Source organism: Pleuronectes platessa, chromosome 3 (genome assembly GCF_947347685.1).
Source record: "Pleuronectes platessa chromosome 3, fPlePla1.1, whole genome shotgun sequence".
Lineage (NCBI taxonomy): Eukaryota > Metazoa > Chordata > Actinopteri > Pleuronectiformes > Pleuronectidae > Pleuronectes > Pleuronectes platessa.
Genome location: NC_070628.1, coordinates 14,197,842 through 14,219,489, shown reverse-complemented (window position 1 = coordinate 14,219,489; position 21,648 = coordinate 14,197,842). Strand labels below are relative to the sequence as shown.

General features: G+C 42.1%; 1 protein-coding gene across 1 annotated transcript in view; it reads left to right on the top strand.

Annotated features, from left to right (window-relative positions):
- Positions 1-21,648, top strand: part of LOC128437257 (ankyrin-2) — a 55,838-nt gene that overhangs the window by 10,223 nt on the left and 23,967 nt on the right. Inside the window, exons 10-41 of the mRNA XM_053419327.1 lie at positions 333-431; positions 604-702; positions 941-1,138; positions 1,907-2,005; positions 2,123-2,221; positions 2,355-2,453; positions 2,595-2,792; positions 2,925-3,023; positions 3,221-3,319; positions 3,482-3,679; positions 3,867-3,965; positions 4,336-4,434; positions 4,549-4,647; positions 4,748-4,846; positions 4,980-5,052; positions 6,104-6,230; positions 6,314-6,392; positions 6,488-6,588; positions 6,974-7,009; positions 8,315-8,539; positions 8,672-8,770; positions 9,285-9,439; positions 9,598-9,809; positions 9,915-10,122; positions 10,362-10,458; positions 10,615-10,843; positions 11,131-11,256; positions 11,352-11,474; positions 11,575-11,607; positions 11,706-11,727; positions 13,459-17,651; positions 17,934-21,204. Coding sequence (XP_053275302.1) covers positions 333-431; positions 604-702; positions 941-1,138; positions 1,907-2,005; positions 2,123-2,221; positions 2,355-2,453; positions 2,595-2,792; positions 2,925-3,023; positions 3,221-3,319; positions 3,482-3,679; positions 3,867-3,965; positions 4,336-4,434; positions 4,549-4,647; positions 4,748-4,846; positions 4,980-5,052; positions 6,104-6,230; positions 6,314-6,392; positions 6,488-6,588; positions 6,974-7,009; positions 8,315-8,539; positions 8,672-8,770; positions 9,285-9,439; positions 9,598-9,809; positions 9,915-10,122; positions 10,362-10,458; positions 10,615-10,843; positions 11,131-11,256; positions 11,352-11,474; positions 11,575-11,607; positions 11,706-11,727; positions 13,459-17,651; positions 17,934-21,204 — 11,092 coding nt within the window. The remainder of the gene's footprint in view (positions 1-332; positions 432-603; positions 703-940; positions 1,139-1,906; positions 2,006-2,122; positions 2,222-2,354; positions 2,454-2,594; positions 2,793-2,924; positions 3,024-3,220; positions 3,320-3,481; positions 3,680-3,866; positions 3,966-4,335; positions 4,435-4,548; positions 4,648-4,747; positions 4,847-4,979; positions 5,053-6,103; positions 6,231-6,313; positions 6,393-6,487; positions 6,589-6,973; positions 7,010-8,314; positions 8,540-8,671; positions 8,771-9,284; positions 9,440-9,597; positions 9,810-9,914; positions 10,123-10,361; positions 10,459-10,614; positions 10,844-11,130; positions 11,257-11,351; positions 11,475-11,574; positions 11,608-11,705; positions 11,728-13,458; positions 17,652-17,933; positions 21,205-21,648) is intronic.

Genomic DNA, 21,648 nt, shown 5'->3' with positions numbered 1-21,648 from the left:
CACTGAGATGCTTCCAGAACTGTGTATTTGCTATGTTCAATCATCACTTTTCTTTTTAATATAAGCCTTTATTAACTGGTTTTCCTGATAGTTTTAAAAGTAAAACGTTTGCAGAGAAATAGCCGTGCTGACACTGGTTCACAATTTAGTTTCTTGGATAGTTAGTGACTTTCAATAACTGCGTCAATAACATTTCAAATCATATAATAATAAAAATGAAACTACCACTTTTTGAGTAAGAATAGAATAATGTGAGCTCCCACTATCATGCAATATACTGGTGTAAATGGGAATTGTGATAACCTTCCTCTATTTCCCTCATGGTATTCCAGAATGGGATAACTCCGCTCCATGTGGCCTCCAAGAGAGGTAACACCAACATGGTGGCCCTGCTGTTGGACAGAGGGGGTCAAATAGACGCTAAAACAAGGGTGAGACTTTTTTTTCAATCTGGACCTTTGTTTTCATTAAATTGTGGTAATTGTGTAATTATCCTCTAGTATACTTACCTCATGTCAATTATTTGTTGTGTCAGAAAAGCCAAACGGGATTAACTACGATATTTTGTGTATATTCATGTGTTTTTGTCTACTTGTCCTCCAGGATGGACTGACCCCCCTGCACTGTGCAGCCAGGAGTGGACATGACCCTGCAGTGGAGCTGTTACTGGAGAAGGGAGCGCCGATGTTAGCTAGAACCAAGGTATTGAACGGCTGTGACAACACTAACCTAAACTACCCCAGAATCATTCCTGCTATTAAATAAATGTTTTTTCAATTTGGCTCCGGGATCAAATTTACTTAAAAACACAGACTTTCAGTATTCACATGAAAACTACTAGTTACACTTTACTTCTGTTTCACATTTTCATCTCCTACTCCTTTGTGTTTTCCACTAATCACCTATGACCTCTATCCATGTACCTGACACTTGCACACAGAACGGACTGTCCCCGCTGCACATGTCGGCCCAGGGAGACCACGTCGAGTGTGTGAAACTCCTGCTGCAGGATAACGCGCCTGTTGATGATGTCACCCTGGACTACCTCACAGCGCTGCATGTCTCAGCTCACTGTGGCCACTACAGAGTCACCAAGCTGCTGCTGGACAAGAAGGCCAATCCCAATGCTAGAGCACTGGTAGGTAGACACATAAAATAACAACATCAAAACACACTCATCAATATACAAACATACAGACACGAGTGACAAACATACAGCGGCTTAACATGGACACAGGTTGATATATAATATAGTACTATTAACCAAATATTAAAGAATGAGAGATGAGCTGCTTGACGACATACAGTAGGATTTCGTCACAAGAAGAAAAAGTAATGGTCAGTTAATATGAATACCAATATGAAAATAGTGCACAACAGTGCTCCTGAAACTAGAGCACTCAGTTGTGTGCACACCTATACCAAGGCCCCACAGTCCCCTCAAACCCAGTCAAATCAAGCATCATAGCAAAGCCAAGAAAACATTGCAGATCATGAAATCATAATTTCCATTGAGAAAGAGTAATCGGCTGATGATAAGACAAGCCAAATTACTCTAAGAACAACATTATTCACATTAACATTAAACATTAAAAACAAACAAATTATTTTTATTTGGATCTACTCCAAATTGCACACACCCATAGAAATCACTCTCCTAAATACATCATGGATCATTCACAGGGACATTGGTGAAAAATTTAAAAACCACTGGTGAAGTTTTCAGGGCCAATCCTTCTACCGAGTTATATGGAAATCCGTTTTTTCGTAATCCTGCTGAAAAACAAACAAACAAATGGACAGGGGTGAAAACACATCTTCCCTGACAATAGGAAAAACACTCTCTCTTAGCTGTTGATCATTGAGACATTTAGTAAATACATTTTTCTCTCACTTGCTCTGACAGAATGGATTCACCCCGCTCCACATTGCCTGTAAGAAGAACAGGGTGAAGGTGATGGAACTGTTAGTCAAATATGGCGCCTCCATCCAGGCCATTACTGAGGTTTGTGGGAATGTCTCAGGAGAGCATCTGTCAGTAATGAACACTCCTACGTTCCCCTTCGCTCTAAATGCTCATCTTCTCTGTTTTCTGTACCTTTGTGTCTCTTTCTCATTCCAGTCTGGTCTGACTCCAATCCATGTCTCCGCCTTCATGGGCCACCTCAACATTGTCCTGCTTCTGCTGCAGAACGGCGCGTCCCCTGATGTCCGTAACATTGTGAGTAGGAATTTGAGAGTTTGAATATAGGCTGTCGGCGCGCCCACTTGGCAGCTACACCACCGGACGGTACGTGTTTCATTAAGCACTGTGTCTCATAAATGCTACTACATTTTCTGTGTGTGCTCATCAGCGTGGTGAGACGGCTCTCCACATGGCAGCACGAGCAGGTCAAATGGAAGTGGTTCGCTGTCTGCTGAGAAATGGAGCGCTGGTGGACGCCATGGCCAGGGTGAGTCAGCGCCGCGTCATCAGAGTCTCCTGTTGATAGTGAATGAGCATCTATCATACACACAAGTCACGTCGCCTGCCTCTGACTAACATGTCTATGTTTTTCTTGCTAATCCCTGAACCTCTGGATGATTAACCGCAGGAGGAGCAGACTCCGCTCCACATCGCATCACGTTTGGGGAAAACCGACATAGTCCAGTTGCTGCTTCAGCACATGGCCCACCCTGATGCTGCCACGACCAACGGGTACACTCCCCTCCACATCTCAGCCAGGGAGGGGCAGGTGGAGACTGCTGCCGTGCTGCTGGAGGCCGGAGCCTCACACTCAATGGCCACCAAGGTGAGCAGAGGACACTGTCGGCTGTGATTCACACAGATAGCGACGGAGAAAAACATTGATAGATCACACATATGGATGCATGTTCTTTTCATTAACCGGCTGAGCGTCAACACTCCTTTTTCCCCTCTGCAGAAAGGATTTACTCCATTACATGTAGCAGCTAAATATGGAAGCCTGGACGTAGCAAAACTTCTACTTCAGCGCAAAGCTCTTCTCGACGATGCCGGCAAGGTGTTGATGCTTTTAATTTCACTGAGATACACTGTGCACTTAATCTTTCAGTCTTTCAGTCTCCGACCACAATTCATTTGTTTGTTCCTCCTCAAATTGACTCATTACAGAGAAAAACAGAACTGTTTTCAAATCATAAAAGCACTTTGTTCTCTCACAGAAATCTCAGTTTGGTAATCGCATGCTTCCTCCTACAGAGTGGCCTGACTCCGCTTCATGTGGCAGCTCATTATGACAACCAGGAAGTAGCTCTGCTGCTGCTGGATAAAGGGGCTTCACCTCATGTTACCGCAAAGGTCAGACTGAACACCAATTGATAAACTGTTTCCTTCGACATCCTTACACATATTGGCCTGATAAGGGAGTGATGCTAACAGGCCTTTGTTAGGCCTCCCTGCTGTTGGTGCTGTTCCTATGGTATCACAGTATTTAACTGCTAACCATGCCTCCCTATTCAGAATGGCTACACTCCTCTTCACATCGCGGCCAAAAAGAACCAGAAGAATATCGCACTAGCTCTGCTGCAGTATGGAGCAGAGACCAACGTTCTGACCAAGCAGGGAGTCAGCCCTCTACACCTGGCAGCCCAGGAAGGACACGCTGAGATGGCCAGTCTGCTGCTGGGGAAAGGAGCCCACGTCAACACAGGCACCAAGGTCACACATCAACACACACACACAATCTAATATTGTCAGACACTTATTTAGAGAAGATCCTCTGTAGGTGCAAGGAGCATCATTAGATCTCACATTCCGAATATGCAGCAAGGATTTAGTTAGATGTGTTGCTTTAGATATAATCCAAATACTAATGGTGGACAACCTTGTGCTTCATGTGCTACAGAGCGGACTGACTCCTCTGCATCTATCAGCCCAGGAGGACAGAGTCAATGCTGCAGAAGTTCTGGCCAAACACGATGCAAACCTGGATCAACAAACTAAGGTTCAAACAGACACACACATGCAAGTGCACACTAACACAATCAGTCAAAAACTAAACCTGAGGAGACTGAATTGAAGTTAAGGGATTTATTTAATTCTAAGGTGATATATTAGAGAATCCTGGCAGGAAATACTGTAGGTCTGTCTATGTGTGTATTAACTGCCATTGTCAGTGTTTATATGCTTCTTTTTAAATATGCCACTCAAATTTTGCATATCTGCCACCTACTGGCCTTTGGAAGCATCACATGTCCACAGCCCTTAGGTGGGTTGGTATCTATGCCAGTTTGTTGTTTATTTGTTGGATCCTCACAATTCAATCAGATGTGGAAATAACATTTTCTTTCTCTGCATCGTCCTCCACACTTCAGCTCGGATATACTCCTCTGATCGTGGCCTGTCACTATGGAAATGGCAAGATGGTGAACTTCCTATTAAAGCAAGGAGCCGGCGTCAATGCCAAAACCAAGGTAGACTTCAAATGTTGAATCTAAAGCATTACTTAAATCTGAAAGCTCAACAACGAGACAAATACAATCAAAATCATATTGACCCTACAAAACCTTTTCATTTTTGCTCTACAGAGTGGTTACACACCGCTTCACCAGGCTGCACAACAAGGAAACACACATATAATCAACGTGCTCCTGCAACATGGGGCCAAACCCAATACTACTACAATGGTAAGAAAAAAACATTCACTTCACTCTCATAAACATAAGAACTGTTGTGATTATCAAAACTAATTCTTCTGCCCAAACTCTGCGCCCCGCTTTCCTTCAGAATGGAAACACTGCTCTGTCGATTGCTCGGCGCCTGGGTTACATCTCTGTGGTGGACACACTGAAAGTTGTCTCTGAGGAGATCATCACAACCACAACGGTAAAGTACATGTGTGATACCTCTAGGCTGCAGACATTGGATCCCTTACTTTGCATTTCCCACAAAGCTGAGTTCAAATGTTTCTTTTCTCTTCCTATGTTTTCCATGGCTTTGAAAATGGATGTCACATCAGACGGTCACTGAGAAACACAAGCTCAACGTCCCCGAGACCATGACGGAGATCCTTGATGTTTCTGATGAAGAGGGTGAGTTACCCTGAACTGAAAAAGCAAGAAAGGGACGATATCAAACTCATTCTTTTCCTATCCAAGAAATGTACAAAGATGTTTAGGATTCACTATGACACTGAAACCCACAACCCCCCTTTCTGCGCTGGTCATGTTGTGGGTGAGGTCAATTTGAAGCTGTGGTTCTGAAAGTTGTGTGTTTCATAGCTCTGACGCTGGAGGACGAGCCCTTATTTGAGATGTCTGTGGAGCTGGAAGGTACCGCACAAAGCCCTGCTCTGCTATGACTGCTTGGTGTGGGCTCTCTGTGTGTACTTGTAGCTAATCTTCATGATCCTTTTGATAGTGTGCAGTAATAACGATGGTACAAATAATTATAATATTAATACACTTCTTTATTAATGCACTTGTCTTATCAAAGTTTTTCCAAATTGAGTAAAACCTTCGATGTTAGTCTTCGGCCTTTTACTCTTAACTTTGTAAACCCCTCGGGTCTTCCGCTCCCAGAGAATCGATAGGTTTTGTTGTGCGTTCATAAACCTGATTTTACCCTTCTATTTATAGGTGTATAATTAGAGTGTGGTTGATTGTGTTTTAATGCATTGGTTGAAACTAACGGCACAAAGTGTGTGAGGATGTGGATTTATTCCTGAAGGTTATGTGGAATGGGAAATGCTCTGAAGTAACACTATGCTTGTGGGACCTTTTCATGCTTGCAAGTGATATCTGTTCTGACATGTGAAACACCTCAAAACAAGAAAGAGAAAATTATCTCATCTATCTATGAATTCCAGAGATCTGTATGTGGCTCTCGTATCTCGAGAACTGTTAATTTTATCGGCTTCATACTTGAAGTGCTATGTTAAGGGTCCAAGGAAGTGCAGTGTTGAATTGGGTGCAATTTGGACATGTGATAAGTTCAATATGAATAAATTGGCGACTAGCGCTCTGTAGCAGCGGCTCAAGGGACTCATCAACGTGACATTGTCAATCACGACAGCCGGTGCAGTTGCGACAACCTCAACTTTTCTTCATAAAATATCTCAAATGTCACACGTTTGTCTCCCAGGTGAGGACACCATGACAGGGGACGGTGGGGAGTATCTGAGAGCAGAGGATCTCAGGGAGCTGGGAGATGACTCTCTTCCAGGACATTACCTGGACGGCTTCAGCTACATGAGCCACAACCTGGACAGGTCACCATCATCACACTCAAACTGAGTCTAATCATAAATATAAGATGCGTTCACAGGCATTAAACGTTTGGCTTTTCTAACAGGCAGCAGCACACTCCCATTCACCAAAGCTTCCATCAGAGAGAAGGCGTTCTCATCGAAGACATGCTTACCAGCCACCAGGTGAGGATAAAACAAACACCCTGAGTTTAGAATGTGTAGATCTTTGTTTTCTGAGGGTCTTAAGTGACTCAATGAATGATTCTGTTGGTCTGTAGATGTCAGCGTTATCGAGAGAAGACAAGGAATCCTTCCGTCTGAGCTGGGGAGCTGAGCACCTGGATAATGTGGTTTTGTCCTCCAGTCTGTTACACTCAGGGTATAAGACTCTCTATCTCCTTCTCTCTCTCTATGTCTCTCTCTCTCTCTCTCTCTCTCTCTCTCTCTCTCTCTCTCTCTCAAACGCGTGCACACACACACACTCACTTGCTCTTGAAATGGAGACTCCATCTTCTGCAGTCACTGTATGAGTCACCTGGGAATCAATTTTAATTTCTCCTCACATTATCTTTCACTCCTTCACATCGGTGTTTTCTATCTCTCTTCCTTCTCTGATCTTTGCTTCTGTGTCTTTTTCTCTCACTTTTCTCATTCTCATTCTTCTTTATTCACTTTTTGGTTTCAAATTATTTGGCCTCCTCTCGTCTTGGCTGTTTTTTGTGATTGTGTGTGTGTGTTTGTGTGTGTTTTGTATCTGTTTCTAGCCATTCCTCGCCGTGCCTAGACAATGACAACAGCAGGTGATACTCTTTTAAGTTTGGCTACTCTCTCAGTCTTCTCTCCTCTGGGCCTTTACTTTCTCCTCATCCACTACTCATACCCCACCTCCTTCTCATCATGTCTGCCTGCATGATTTCGTTATGCACGACTTGTCATTTTTGGGGACAAAAACTTTTGTAAACTAGAGATGTTCCAACCAAATTGTCTTTGTCTTTGATGCAGATCTAACTTTGATTGAGGATCAAACATGAATCAGGACTGTATGTTTGGAAATGAGTACTAACATCTCACAGTTTGGGATTTTAAAGAGCTAGATCTGAATTCGATAGTCCTTTAAGAATAAGGCTAGTATTATTCTTTATGTTACTCATGAGAAGTTCTTTAGCAATAATCTGGTAATGTGTCTCAGTACATTCCGAACCCAACCAAACTACAAGCCCATGACGATAATATTTTGGTTAAGTATTCAAAAGTAAATAAAACAGCACTGCTGGTTTTAACAATGTTACTGAAAACAGTGCATTTGTTGGGGACTATTTTCAGCAGCGTATTAAAACATGTCACTAGCAAGTATTAAAAGTGCCAGAATGTTATATGTGGGACTGACTTATAATAAACTGCAGTGTTCTTGTTGAGCACAACAAAGTAAAATCAGCTAGTATAACAGTATGTTGGACAGTAATGGAGTTTTTTTCAACCAATTAACCAATTAATCAATTAACCAATTGAATGACACGTATACTAGTACTCTTCCTGCCATTGGTTCGAATCCGATGTTCACACCATACAAATGAACCGCACCAAAGGCATAAATGCTCCAAGGCTTGATTTAACTGGAATAAACTACGCTGGTGTGAACCCAACTGAATCAAACTTAACCTTTCAGATCTTACACCACTTGGCTCCATTTCCTGATGAGCTCATACTAGTCTTGCTGTGGTTTGACTGTGGTCCTCCTCAAGTCAACATGTGTTAACATTTCATATACAGAACCTATGTGATAATTTACTTGTAGACATCTAATCTTTGAATGTATTTGCTCCTTGACACATAATAGAAAGAATTGTGTCCTGTGTTCTCCCCTCTTTGCTTGCCTGTCTTGCAAATTGAATTTCAAGTGGAATGAAACTGGAATATGAATATAACAATGGAATGAAATATGATCTACTGAAACCTGCTTGTTGTTATGTTACTACTGACTTATAATCATGAATGTCCCCCATGTTTGTTTTGGTTGCCTTCTCTGCATTGAAGTTTAGAGACTTTAGTCATTAATCAAAGAGTCTTTAGCCGCTTCATCCATTGCTCGGGCCCTTTTTTCATAGCTTCCTGGTCAGCTTCATGGTTGACGCCAGGGGCGGGGCCATGCGTGGTTGCCGTCACAATGGCCTGCGAATCATCGTGCCACCAAGGAAGTGCTCTGCACCTACACGGGTTACGTGCAGGCTGGTGAAGAGACACCGTCTGGCGTCTATGCCCCCTATGGTGGAGGGTGAGGGGCTGGCTGGCCGCATCATAGAAGTAGGGCCCACTGGAGCTCAGTTCTTGGGGTAAGTGTGTGGTTGACTATGTTTATGTTGACCTTGTGTATGTGCATTTGCCGGAGTTTGTGTGTTTCCACGCTCAATGTGGTGTGTTCATAATTTCTTCTCGACTCCCTCTCTGTGCTGCGTATGGATCAGTAAGCTCCACCTGCCCACAGCTCCGCCCCCTTTGAATGAGGGCGAGAGCCTGGTCAGTCGCATTCTGCAGCTGGGTCCTCCAGGAACCAAGTTCCTCGGGTAGGACCATGGGTTGGGAAGACCCTACTAGTCTGGAATCCTGCTCACCTCCTCTCCCCCATATTTTCTTCTGTGTCCACCTTAGACGATATCATTTTATTTTTGTTTTATGAAGAAATTTATTGTTTGGATTTTTCGTAACTTCACTTCTTTCTTTCTTGCAAGCTTTAGTCTCAAATCACTTGACCTTTTGCCTCTTATGTTTTTGAATAGTCTCCATAGTGTCCTTAGTGTCCAGGCTTGTTTCTAGTTGGATTATGTTGCTGATATTTTTTCCTATTTAAACATTTCTCAGTTTACTTTTCAATAAATATTGTTTGTTTTACTCCGCATGATGTGCACCTGATGTTTTTTAACCCCAAATTTGAATTGTTGTTTTGTTTCCTTTCATTGTTTTTTACTGAGGTCATGCATAAATCAACCCAAACATCATATTATTTCCCTAAAAATGTCCAAACTTACCACGTTTTGTGGCTTGAGTTTGTGTTTGATTGTACTTTGTCGCCCCCTGTAGGCCTGTGATTGTGGAGATTCCCCATTTTGCGGCCCTGCGGGGCACAGAGAGAGAGTTGGTGATCTTGCGGAGTGAGACTGGGGAGAGCTGGAGGGAACACCACTGTGACTTCACCGAAGAAGAACTGAACCTGATACTTAATGGCATGGATGAAAGTAAGGGATCTTAACTGGATTGTTGTTTAAAGCAAGTAGTTGTTGATAGGAGTTGAAATCTCCCATCACAACATTTCTGATTCAAACTATACATCAAAACACCACAGCACAGAAACGTCACTCAGGGTATTTATACTTACTATTTGTGATTGTCTCAGAACTTGATTCTCCTGAGGAGCTTGAGAAGAAAAGAATATGCCGAATCATGACCCGAGATTTCCCGCAGTACTTTGCGGTGGTCTCACGGATAAAGCAAGACAGTCATTTCATTGGACCAGAGGGTGGGGTCCTCAGCAGCACTCTTGTGCCTCAGGTCCAAGCCGTCTTCCCTGAAGGAGCCCTCACCAAGAAGATCAGAGTTGGGCTACAGGTACATACAGTGCATTCATTGGCCAGGCACGTATGAGTGGAACGTTAAATCCTAAAGGAATCAATAAAACTGATGAATTCATATGACTTTTGTACCTTGTTTTAGGCTCAGCCCATTGATGTGGAAGTGGTCAGAAAGATTCTTGGTAACAAAGCCACATTTAGCTCAATTGTGACACTGGAGCCAAGAAGGAGGAAGTTCCACAAACCAATCACCATGACAATCCCGATTCCCAAGAGCTCCAACCCTGACGAGCCGAGCTCGGGGTACAGTGGGGAGACCCCCACCTTACGTTTGCTTTGCAGTATTACTGGTTAGTATGGGAAATAATACATAATCAATGAGCAACTAATGTAAAAATATATGGAATGTAAAGTCATCTAATGTTTTTCTTTTTATTCCTGTTTTGGTTTGGTTGTGTTTTGGGGCTTTTTCATCATAATGCTGGAAAGGCAAAGAGAAATTCTGTCATAAAGAATCCTTTCTATGAATACAACCTAATTAATAAACGAGTAAGACTTGTTCGGTAAAACTCATGTTTCTGTGTTTCAGGTGGAACCACTCCTGCCCAATGGGAGGACATCACCGGCTCCACACCGCTCACCTTTGTCAACCAATGTGTTTCCTTTACCACAAATGTGTCAGCAAGGTAAATACTTCCCAGGTCATCTGTCTATCACTTCGAAGTTAAACACTTTGTGACATCCTACTTTTCTTTAATTTAGGTGCTTTAAAATCATACCATGGCTGCCTAGCATACTGTGAAACTATATGGTAACATCGCTCAATATTCATATCCCCACAGGTTCTGGCTGATAGACTGCAGACAGATCCAGGAGTCCGTTAGTTTTTCTTCTCAGCTGTACAGAGAGATCATCTGTGTTCCCTACATGGCCAAGTTTGTCATTTTCGCCAAAACACTGGACCCCATCGAGGCCCGGCTGCGGTGCTTCTGCATGACGGACGACAAGATGGACAAAACCCTGGAGCAGCAGGAGAACTTCACTGAAGTTGCCCGCAGCAGAGATGTTGAGGTGCAGTGGGATGATGGGGACAGATGAGGGAGAAAGGGATCATCGAAAAGGGGCTAGAGGAGAAGTGAGAGGAGTTATGCTGAATAAGCTTGTAGCCATAGTGCAGAGGGATAAATTAGAAGAGTCGGGACAAAGTGTGATATAAATATATTTTATTGACTGAGGTTCCACTGAGGTTAAGTTTAACATGGCCACAGCTCATGTCCTTCAAAATCTTATATTGCTGTTTGGACATATACCTTAATGATTTGTTTTAATCGTGAAAACAACTGTCGATCCACATACAGGTGCTGGAGGGAAAACCCATATTTGCCGACTGCTTTGGAAATCTGGTGCCACTTACCAAGAGTGGACAGCACCACGTGTTCAGCTTTTTTGCCTTCAAGGAGAACAGACTGGCGCTCTTCATCAAAGTATGACGATACGTCTGACAATACCACAGATTTCCTCAGAGGTTCAGATGTCAAATATCTATAATTAAGTGAATTGTTGTTTCCTTTATATCCAGATTAGAGACACAGCGCAGGAGCCGTGTGGTCGCCTGTCCTTCACAAAGGACCCAAGGACGTACCGTAGTCTGAACCACAACGCTATCTGCAACCTGAACATCACCCTCCCAACATACTCAAAGGTTCCTATTCACAGAATTCACTTTGTGTACCTATTATAACTGTGATTTATATGCAGTACCTACATTGTTTGCTTTCCCTCTGCTCCATTCTTCTCTTTAGGAGTCTGATTCAGACCAAGATGCAGATGACGAGGTAAATAATGTTTACTTCATATAGTAGCACAACAAAGAAACAATAATATTACTATTAGGTTGCAGCTAACCTTATCCCTCTTTGTCTTTTTTCTGCAGAGTGAAAAGAGTGACAAGAAATGTAAGCTGAACTTAAAATATTTGAAAAGAACAAAGACACTTTGAAGTGATAGATATAATGATCGTATAATATAGTTTAACGCATTTGAGACATTTTATATTAGTGATGGTCAATTTTGGTCCTGAGTTTATTAGTGCATAATTGATCTGCATTTATATAATGTGCAGTTCAGATAAAAAAGACCTGATCATAAAGGTTATAAAGTGCAGAAATACGGAAATCGCCGTATGCCGATTGGTGTGTTTAACTTCCTCTTTGGAATAACCCTGCTTTTTTATTTTGCTCTACTAACACTGTGTTTGGTTACGTGTTTGTTACTGGCAGCTATGCTATGGCTGATGTACTCCTCATTCGTTTACTCCAAACCCCACTGACTTTCTCCCACCCATTTTCATTTTCTGTATTTGCCATGACCTTTTTCATTCTTTTATAAATCATAAACGGAGGTCAAAGTAATAGTTTTTATTCAATCCATGCTGATCTTATCTTGAGAGGTTTTATTTCTGCTGTAATAATATCTAAGAAATTTTCATTTTGACAATTATCATTCTCTCAGATTACATTTCCTAACAGGTTTGCAGTGGCATGTTTATACTGAAATACTTGATGAAGAACATTATGTTATTTGTTCTTTTGCTTAAATGTGTACATCATGTAAACATTTCTTCTTCATTAACCAACTTTCATTAGTTGCTTTCATTCATTCACTCACGGAGTTGACAATTTTAAACAATTGTACAACACGTCTTTTCTCTAATTAATCGGGAACTTACTTCTTATTATAAGATATGACTTAATTTTTAGTTAAAGTTGAAGAACTGGAGTAACTCTTTTACAAAACTTGAATAAAATAGAATCCATTAACAATTACCTTAAACATCTTCTTGCTAACAAACCGTGTTAATTTTGTATTAAAAAAGTATTATTTTTATATATATTATTCTTTGTTTGAACAATTTTAATTTGTGGTCAGACATGACTCTTCATGTCAGCTACAATCTTGAGAGTTTTTGTTTGTCTGTTATGTTTTCTTCCTGTTCCATCAGACTTTGTGTAGCCTTCTTGTTCTTTGTGTTTCCTGTGTTAAAGGTTATATATACGAGGTTTTAAACATTGATGTTGTCGCCATAAGCAATCTTCTTGTGGAGTGGGCCTAATGGCATCTGGAGCAGAGAATGACACACTCCCTCTGTTTGTGTTGGGATTCGAGTTTTTTTCGGTTCCTTGTGTTGGTTGCAAGTTCAGGCGTGTGTTCAGCTATAGAACTTGAGGAAAACACTTTGAAGAGAACACAAGGGAGGGGAGAGTTTTGGCAGTGGCATGGCCAACAAAGCATTTGTTGTTGTGGTGTGAGATGCTGATTATTACGACATATAGTGGCGGCGAATATCGTATATATAACCTTTACATTTCTGAATAAGTAGTCAAACAAATTAGAAAATCATTATTCTTTCCAACATTCTACCTCTTTTGTTACTCCGCCTGGCTTTGCTTGTGCTGCTGCTGGTCTTCTTCCCTTTAAACTCTTCTGGATCCCTGGGTCATCTCCTTTTTGGGTCTTCATTTCAAGACTCCTTTATCCTCTGCCCTGTCACTCTTACTTGCTCTCTAAACTGAAGATGGATTTTTGATGGCATTGTCTTGATCACAATTTTCTGATGTCTCTCTTCCCCACTTCATTTGTCCCTTATGTTCTTTACCCTTTTTGATTATGATTTTTTCGAAATGAAGATGATGAATCAGAATCAACTGACTTCTCCCTGAGAACTAACCAACCTCTTGACCCCGCAACCCTTGCAAGTCCAGACCTTCTCTCAGACATGTCGGACATCAAATTGTGTGCCATTCTGACTGCAGGGCAAATGAATGAGGAGGGAACTGAAGTTGGAGCCTTTGAGCATTTTGCCGAAGTGGAACAATTCAAAGTCAGACTGGAAAATGTTGCAGAGACTCAAAGAGATGGACTGGATAGCACTCGAAAAGAAGTGAAAGGTGGTGATGCTAAAAAAGATCAACAGGGTTCACTCTGTGAGACTAGGGCAGACACGAGTATTTCACTTGTCAAAGAACAAGTCATACAAGAGATTTGCATTGACAGGAAGACTTTAAGTGGATCTACCACTGAGGTGAGAGACATGTCAGGCATGGTTTCACACCTTAACACAGACATGGAAGAATACTTTGAACAGAGACCAGTAGTGATGAAGAGTTCTGAAGAAGAACATGCCGAAGATGGAACTGAAGAGGTTGTTGTCAAGCGTGATGGCAAACGGCGTCCTCCAGATATCAAGAAACCTATTAGGAAGAAACTCAGAGACAGGGAGCGATCTGCATGTAGCAGCTCTGAGGGTGAGCTGGAAAGGATGAGCTCAGAGGAGTCTTTGGATGGTGATGTTGTTCTTAGGGAGAGTGGCCTTGTACCAACCCCAGTGATGGATCCTCCAGCTTCTCCTTTAGTGGTTGAAACATCTATAGGATCTATAAAAGAGAGAGTGAAAGCTTTACAAAACAAAGTTGAAGATGATGAGGTGCAAAAAAATACTCAAGATCCAACACAGGGAGCAAAATTGTCTATCACCACAAGGAAGATGGAGGCAGACTTTCCAGAGCTTCCAAGAGTTCCCAAATCCCCTAAATCTCAAACAGAACGATTAGAGGAGACTATGTCTGTCAGGGAGCTAATGAAAGCGTTCCAAACTGGGCAGGACCCTTCAAAAAGCAAATCTGGGCTTTTTGAACACAAAGCTGTGACTTCTAATGATACATTTCAGCAAACTCCACAGGAGCCACAATCACAAATCCATCAGGACCCCACAACTTTACATCAAGCGAGCGATGTCAAGAAATGCGACAAAACAGATGAACCGGATCTCTTAATTCAAGATAATTCTGAGGATACAGAGTTACGGTCCAATAGTAATAATTTTAGAAAGACCGTGAAATTTGTTGATACACATCCATGTGAAGATGGAAGAGTAAGCCTACAGAGAGAGACAGCAGAGTTGTCAGAAAATGAGGCTATGTCTGTAAAGGACCTGATGAAATCATTCCAGTCTGGGCAAGATCCATCAAAAACTAAAGTGGGGCTATTTGAACACAAACCTATAGCTTCTGGTATTTCAACATTTATGTCCCAGTCAGAAGTTTCTGAAGAGGTACAGATGTTTAAACAAAGTCCTACGCAAGCGCCAAAATCACAAAATCAAGCTCAGAGCCTGAAAATGTTCCATTTACAAAGCGATGTCAACATACATGGCGAGGCAGACTTGGAAGATCAACCAACACATGTGTCTGAGAAAGTGCCCTTGAATTCCGATGCTGCTCCTTCTGGTAAGACAGTAACATTTGCGGATACAGTTCAATGTGACGATGGAAGGGTTATCCCACAGATAGAGACAACAGAGTTTTCAGAGAAAGAGACCATCTCTGTGAAGGAGCGGATGAAAACATTCCAAACTGAACAGGAATCTTTAAAAGGGAAAAGTGGGCTATTGGAACCCAAAGCAGTGGCTTATTCTTGTATTTCAACAATCATATCTGAATCTGTATGTCCTGAACAAAAAGAATGGATCAAACTCAGTCCTACACAGGAGCCAGAATTACAAGCACAAATACAGAATCCTGCTTTTTACCATCCTGAGAGTGATGCCAACATATCTGGAGCATTGGATGTAGAACCTCAAACTGCAACCCTAAAAAGAGATGCCTCTGGGGAATCACAACTATTTTCTGGTACCACTTATTTGGGTGAGACGGTCATAAGTAATAGTAGGAGTTCATCTGTAGACATGCAAATCAGCCCTGATCGTAGACCTTCTGAGGATTTTAGTGCCGACATAAAGGCTGAGCTGGAACAAAGTCCAGAGTACCAGCTATTCAAGCAAACATCCACAGCTGCAGATGTTAGCAAACAGATGGAGGAACCTGAGGAAGAGACCCTGGTAGATGAATCTAATGCAAATCCGGCATCTATATTGATTCCATGTATGAAAGATTATTTTGGGAAAGATGTTTCTCGTTTTGAGAATCAAAAGGAAGATGAAGAACTAAGTCCTGACATTCCGAAACATGAAGGCATGGCTGAAACCTCAGACACTAGTGTTGGTATTAGGACCCCTCATTCCAGCTCAGGAGAGAGCGACAATTATGAAGGCCCCACACTGACCTACCAAGTGAACAATGAAATGCATACTTACTCTGCTGGAAGAGAAGAGAAGTGCAACACACCTTCACCAGAGGAGAAAATGCATGAATCACGGATGGACTATATGACTACTCATGGAAACAAAATCCTATATACACAAATTGACACTGAAGTACCAGATGTCAAAATTGAGGAGGCAAAACTTAAAGAAGTCCACATCGAGAAGAAAACATCTAATCAGACATCCACTGCAGTAAGAGATATGTCAGGGATGTTGTCTTTAATGAGCAGTGATTTGGATCAGGATCTACGAGCACAGCCTCTGGTACGACAGCCATCAGAGGAAGATGTTGTTCAGGATAAATTTGAACAAATCATTTTAACAAAGGACAAGGATAAAGAAATCCTCCCATATATTACTGTTGAAAATAAAGGAGCAATTATGGATGGAACATTGCAAGAAATAGATCAAGCAACAATAGAAGACCTTTCAATTACAAGGAGAGTTAACAAAACTCAACCAACCTTGACCGAAGAACTTTCAATGAAGGAAGATTGGGTAGAGAAAAAGACGTTGCATCATCCATCTACAAAAGTAAAGGACATGTCAGGCATGCTATCACTGCTCAGCAGTGACCTGGACCTCAAGGACAGACCAGTGGAAAGTAGACCTCGAGAGGAGGATGTTACCCAAGAGAAATTTGAAGAAGTCACTCTCACTAAGATCCCCAATTACAAAGATCCAACAAATGAGCAGCAAACAATAACAGTTGTAGCGAGTGCTAATCTGGAGGATAAGATTGATGAAGAGTCAAAAGAACATCGGCCGACTAATGTGGTCGTAGTCAAGGAACTGAAACCAAATCCTGTTTTGGAGACACCTGTCAAAGAAGTTTGTATCCAGAGAAAGACTCACCAACAACAGTCTACAACTGAGAAGAATATGTCAGGCATGTTCTCACTTCTCAGTGATGACTTAGATCACTATCTCAAAGAAAATCCAGTGGCAATACAATGCCAGCCAGATGAAGATCTAGTCCATGAGAGCTTTGAACAAGTTATACTGACAAGTTCTAATTTGGATGATAGGATAGGTGGACAGGCAAATGAACACCTGCAGGCTGATGTGGTTGAAGTCAGAGAACTGACGCCAAGTTCTGTTTTGGAGACACCATTCCAAGAAGTTTGTATCCAGAGAAAGACTCACCAGCAGCAGTCTACAGCTGAGAGGGACATGTCAGGCATGTTGTCACATCTCAGTAGTGACTTAGATCATTATCTCAAAGAAAATCCAGTGGCAATACAATGCCACCCAGATGAAGATCTGGTCAATGAAAGCTACGAACAAGTTATACTGACACGTAATAATTTGGAGGATAACATAGGTGAAGAGGTAAATGAGTACATGCACACTGATGTGGTTGGAGTCTCAGAACTGTCACCAAGTTCTGTTTTGGAGAGACCGTTCCAAGAAATTACTATCATGAAAAAGGCACAGCACCCCCCTGCAGCTGAGAGGGACATGTCAGGCATGTTGTCACATCTCAGTAGTGACTTAGATCATTATCTCAAAGAAAATCCAGTGGCAATACAATGCCACCCAGATGAAGATCTGGTCAATGAAAGCTACGAACAAGTTATACTGACACGTAATAATTTGGAGGATAACATAGGTGAAGAGGTAAATGAGTACATGCACACTGATGTGGTTGGAGTCTCAGAACTGTCACCAAGTTCTGTTTTGGAGAGACCGTTCCAAGAAGTTACTATCATGAAAAAGGCACAGCACCCCCCTGCAGCTGAGAGGGACATGTCAGGCATGTTGTCACTGCTCAGTAGTGACTTAGATCAGTATCTCAAGGAAAGGCCAGTTGCAGAAGAAAGTCATCCAGTAGAGCATCTAGTCCATGAAACCTGCAAAAAAGTTATACTGACACGTAATAATTTGGAGGATAATATAGGTGAAGAGGTAAATGAGTACATGCACACTGATGTGGTTGGAGGCTCAGAATTGTCACCTAGTTCCCGTTTGGACAGACCATTCCAAGAAGTTACTATCAAGAAAAAGGCACAGCAGCCAACTGCAGCTGAGAGGGATATGTCAGGCATGTTTTCACTGCTCAGTAGTGACTTGGATCAGTATCTCAAGGAAAGGCCAGTTGCAGTAGAATGTCATCCAGTAGAGCATCTAGTCCATGAGACGTGCAAACAAGTTATACTCACAAGTAATAATTTGGTGGATAACATAGGTGAAGAGGCAAATGAGTACATGCCCACTGATGTGGTTGGAGGCTCAGAATTGTCTGCAAGTTCTGTTTTGGAGAGACCGTTCCAAGAAGTTACTATCAAGAAAAAGGCACAGCAGCCACCTGCAGCTGAGAGGGACATGTCAGGCATGTTGTCACTGCTCAGCTGTGACTTAGATCAGTATCTCAAGGAAAGGCCAGTTGCAGTAGAATGTCATCCAGTAGATCATGTAGTCCATGAGAGCTGCGAACAAGTTATACTGACACGTAATAATTTGGAAGATAACATAGGCGAAGAGGCAAATGAGTACATGCACACTGATGTGGCTGGAGGTTCAGAATTGTCACCTAGTTCTATTTTGGAGAGACCGTTCCAAGAAGTTACTATCAAGAAAAAGGTTCAGCAGCCACCTGCAGCTGAGAGGGACATGTCAGGCATGTTGTCAGTGCTCAGTAGTGACTTAGATCAATATCTCATGGAAAGGCCAGATGTGAGACAATACCACCAAGAAGAGGATTTAGTCAAGGAGAGCTACAAACAAATCATACTAACAAAAGTCACAACAAGAGAAACTCATTCACCCGAAGATACAAACGTAGACGCTTCGGACATCACTGAAAAGGTGGTTTTGGAAAGTCGATGGAGTTTCTCATCTGAGGAGGGTGAGGCTAAAGTCTCACTTGATGCAGTGTCAGATTTTAATGACACTACCGAAGGGATAGTGGGAATTACAACATCATATGCAACAGCTGATAGCTGTAACAGTGATCATGAAGATGTCAGTGTACTTGATGCTCATTCAACCTTCAAGACAGACAGATTTTTACCACCAAGTAGTTCTCGCACACTACAGCGTCCAGGAGATTTGGAGAACTTCAACAATATGTGTTTGAATGACCCAGCTAAAGAGCCATGTCAACGAGATTCACTCGAGGCCAGCCCTCTTGAGGAGGAGAGATCTTCAAAAAAATCACCTGATTCAATTGAGCCAAGCCCTACTGGAGAATCTCCTTCTCCAGATTCTCTTGAGGGAAGTCCCACTAAATCAGAGGGATCCGGATTTAAGATGCCCGTCAAGACAGCTGTGTATGAGGATTATGCTTCCCAGCTCAAAGCATGTTTCGCTCTTGACACAAATATTTACAGGTATGAAGGTGAACATGATGAGCATGAAGAAACTGGCGTAAATATCCAAATGGAAAGTGACATTAATGATACCACTAAAAAACAGATCACCCCAGAAGAGGAGATGTTTAAAATGGCTGCAAAAATCAAAACATTCGAGGAGATGGATCAGGAGTCTACATTTAAGAGAGACACTTCTTTAGTGACTGGAGATGTCAAAGACAATGAACTAAATCTCAATGCTGGCCCAGTTACACAGTCCTTCGCACAAGAAACACCAGGGGAAATGTCAGAAAAATGGGTGATAGAAGACAGTCATACACTCTTTGAACCAACAGATATTAATTCAAGTATTACTTCGAGGGTAGAAATTCAATCTCAACTGAAAAGAACTCAATCAGATGATGATTCATTGAATTCACCTACAAATGAGAGAGAACCTGATCCAGACAGTGATGAGTATGTTCCAATGTTTGAAGGAAGAAGAAAAGAAGCGCAAATATACCAAGAGAAAGATGAGAGAGAAGGTGACCATGCCTCAGTCAATGACACACAATTTCCCAGCTTTGTGAGAGATGAGCACCATCCAGATGACGATGAAGTTGAGTTTCCTCTGACAGACAGCTTAGATACTATCAGCAGACCTGGGTGTGAGGGTGACATTGATGTTGCCCTGAATTCACAGGTTAAGGCAGAGAAACAGATGAATGTTTGTCCTGCAGTGGACAGAACAACTAATCGGACTCCAGCTGATGAGACCACTGATCCTGACCCATTTCAATTTCAAGAGGGCAAGCTGTTTGAAATGACCAGAGGGGGAGCTATTGATTTGACAAGTTTTGACGAAGAAGGGGAAGGATATGCATTTTTTCATATTGGGGAGCATCCAATTGATGAAGTTGTGGCAGAGGAGAAAGGGGAAGGTCAGTCAGTCATTACGTCTTTATCTTTAGAAAATAGTTATTCTTGTACCGACACAACCCCTCAAACGATCCCCACATTTCCTCTGGCTCAGAATACCAATGAGAATATTCCTATACCCAAACCCAGAATGCTCATCAATCACTCAAGTAACAAGTCAGAGAATGAAAAGCCCCTTTCTGAAGCTAATCTTGGCAGCTCCATTGAGACTCAGCTTGGTTCCCCTAATGCTTTGGAGAAACTAACCAATGTGCAAACTGAGGTTGGAAGCCTTGAGAGCTTTGGTCTAGACTATCTAGACTCTACTGTAGCTGAGCTTCAATTAGAAGCATCCTCAGTTGTCCATTCGGCATATTCAGAGCAAAGCCACAACTCCACAGATTCTTCTAACGATGATGATGAGGGGGAGGAGGAAGATGAAGAGGACCAGTGCTCAGTCATAGAGGTGTCCATTTCAGATGTGCAGGCTGTCATCCCAGCATATCATCAGGATGCAACCCCACCATTTGCTATCAGCCCAAGCAGCACAATTCAAGAGGCTTCCCATTTCAAATCAGAAGTAATTTCCAAAGACTCACAGATGACTGTGCTTGGTCAAGTTCAAAGAAAAGCAGATAAAAGCCTAACCATGGATCGTAGAACTAGATCTCAGACTGATAGTGTCAGTAGTAGAACCTCTAATAAAGACTCAAGGAGTTATTCAGAGAGCAGTCAATCCTCTTCTAAAGCAAACTTTCCCCTTTCCAAACCTCTGGTCATCTCCGACCAGAGAAAAGAAAACCAAATTTCTAAGACTATAGAAACATCTGTTAGGTCGTCTTTGGATATTGATGATATAAGCAGTGCCAGTCACAAGAGCCCAGATTCTGTTATCTTCACATATGACATCCCAGCCTCACATAGTTCAGATTCTGATGGCAATCCGTTGATATGCCTGAAACCATCCTCTGGAAAAGCAGATGTATTTGAATCAAGGCCTGCCTGGGAAGACACGGTGGAAACTCAGATGCAGAGAATCACCGATGACCAAACTCCAGAATGTACGCCAGGTATGGCCAGACCTACCTGGGCTTTTGCTTTCCTATCTCTTCCTGGCTGGAAGACCCCTACCCCTCTTCCCAACTATATAATGTTTCCATTGGTCATTTTGTGTTGTCTTCATGTGTTGTGATTTGTCCTGTTCCATCTTGCTTTACGTCCTTGTCAGACTGGTGTGTGTCTGTGGTTGTCTGTCTGTTTGTGTGTGTCTGTTTGTGTGTATGTGTGTGTGTGTTTGTGCGTGTGTGCATATGTGTGTGGGTCGGTTGTGATGTTCTTGTATATGTAATCTCAAGATTTAACAGCCATGTTGGTTAAAGTATTAGCTCCAACTATTTTGATGCATCGGTATCTCTACTACTAATACAACATTACTAATATTTGCTTGCACATTGCTTGATCAGCACAATAATAGCATTGCTTACACTAATCATTTTTAAAAAATG